At 51.0% G+C, this 2017-nt stretch overlaps 1 protein-coding gene across 1 annotated transcript in view; it reads left to right on the plus strand.

Moving 5' to 3' along the window:
* The window catches only part of fhod1 (formin homology 2 domain containing 1), a 54372-nt gene that overhangs the window by 4285 nt on the left and 48070 nt on the right, over positions 1-2017 (plus strand). Inside the window, exons 2-3 of the mRNA XM_008402116.2 lie at positions 256-362; positions 440-504. Coding sequence (XP_008400338.1) covers positions 256-362; positions 440-504 — 172 coding nt within the window. The remainder of the gene's footprint in view (positions 1-255; positions 363-439; positions 505-2017) is intronic.

Consider the following 2017-nt stretch of genomic DNA (forward strand, 5'->3'; position numbering starts at 1 on the left):
ACATCCAGCTAGCGGGCCTGTGGCTAACATCCTGCTAGCGGGCTTGTGGCTAACATCCTGCTAGCGGGCCTGTGGCTAACCTCCAGCTAGCGGGCTTGTGGCTAACATTCTGCTAGCGCGCCTGTGGCTAACATCCTGCTAGCGGGCTTGTGGCTAACATTCTGCTAGTGGGCCTGTGGCTAACATCCTGCTAGCGGGCCTGTGGCTAACATTCTGCTAGCGGGCCTGTGGCTAACAGATCCGGTTGTCTTGCAGTTGGAGGACTGCGCCCTGCAGGTGTCTCCCAGCGGGACGTACCTGGACCTGGATTCGTCTCTGGCGGAGCAACGGGACGAGCTGGACGCCTTCTACCAGGACCTGGCGTGAGTCTGACCCCCGACCCTGGTTGCTGTGGTACCAGAACCGGCACCGGGTTCTGACCGTGTCTCTGTTTCCACAGAAAGGGCAGGAAGCCGATCCTGGTCCTGAGGACGCAGCTCTCCGTGCGCGTTCACCTCATCCTGGGTAAATGTTTCCGTCTGCTGACTCACAGGAAAGGCAGGCAGAGTTTCCTCTGACTCAGCCGGTTCTGTTGGGTCGCCTGGTTCTGGAGCCTCTGAGACGGCTAAACCAAACCTGTTTCCATGGAAACCTGAGGACACAAGCCGGCGTCTGCAGAGCGGACCGGACCGCATGTTCCCCTGCAGCTGGCCTGGTCCATCGGGGCGGGTTCTGATGGTTCTGATGGTTTTTATCTGCAGCTCCAACCAAATGCTTGTGATTTGAATCTTTTATTCTTTAAATGATTTTTATGTTCCGTGTAAAAACGCTGCAGCAGATGAAGAGAAAACCTCAGAAACTCTTCACTCAGATTGAAATGTTCTTGTAAGCGGGTCGAGGTTCTGGAGGTTCTGGAGGTTCTGGTTGTGTGTTTCTGCTCAGCGTGTTTTCTGTGTGTTGCCGTGGAGACCGAGGTTCGGCGCTGCCTTTTATTTTTAGCCCGTTATTTTCTGACCTTATCTGAGCCCAGAAGGCTGCTGCTCTCTTCCTGTTTGTGGCTTCAGTCTCCTCCAGCAGTTTGGATCAGAACCCGTTTGGATCAGAACCCGTTTGGATCAGAACCGGCCTGGTTTCTGGTGTTTTTCTCCTCTCAGGTTTCCTCTCTGCTCTGTTTTTGTCTCAGTTGTTGTTTTTGCTCGACCCGGTTAAAGTTCTGGTTCTGGCCTGTTAGAACTTGTCAAACATCTGGGGGGAGGAGCTAAGCTCTGGCGGCGCTGCAGCCGGGCCGGTTCTGCAGGTAGCTGACCCGTCTGGACCCAGCAGCAGCTTCTGTCCGTCGGGACAAAGTTTCCCTGCTGGGAAAGCCCCGCCCCCAGCTGCGGGGCTTTCCCAGCATGCCTTGCTGCAGGCGATTCGCTGAGGAGCTGACGCCAGAAACCACAGCGGTACTTCGACCCAACAGAACCAGAACCACACACAGACAATAGCTGACCTCTTTAGGATGCTAGCTGGGCCTGTAGCGTCAGACATGGAGCTCCACCTCTGACCTCTGACCTCTGACCCTGCTCTGCTTAACATCTGATTAAAATTAGGATTAAAAAACAGGAAATTCTGGCCTGAAAAATCTAAATAAACGAGAATAAATTTAATGTTAAACAAGATAAAATCTGAATGTATAATAATCTCATAGTATAAAAATCTAAATAGAATCAGAATAAAATCTGGACAGAAACCAGAATTTAAAAAAGTCATAAAATAAATGAGATAAAATTAAATTAACCCAAAATCAGATGAAAGATTTAGATAAAAATGAAGTTAAAATGTGAGTAAAACTCCAGGAGAATCTTTTCTTCTCCTGGATCTTTTCCCCGAGTGTGTGTGTGTGTGTGGGTGTCTGGGTGTGTGTGTGTCTGTGTGTGTGTGTGTGGTGTGTGTGTGTGTGTGGGTGTGTGTGTGTCTGGGTGTCTGGGTGTGTGTGTGTCTGGGTGTGTGTGTCTGTGTGTGTGTGTGTGTCTGTGTGTGGTGTGTGTGTGTGTGT

This window comes from Poecilia reticulata, unplaced genomic scaffold, assembly GCF_000633615.1.
Source record: "Poecilia reticulata strain Guanapo unplaced genomic scaffold, Guppy_female_1.0+MT scaffold_181, whole genome shotgun sequence".
Lineage (NCBI taxonomy): Eukaryota > Metazoa > Chordata > Actinopteri > Cyprinodontiformes > Poeciliidae > Poecilia > Poecilia reticulata.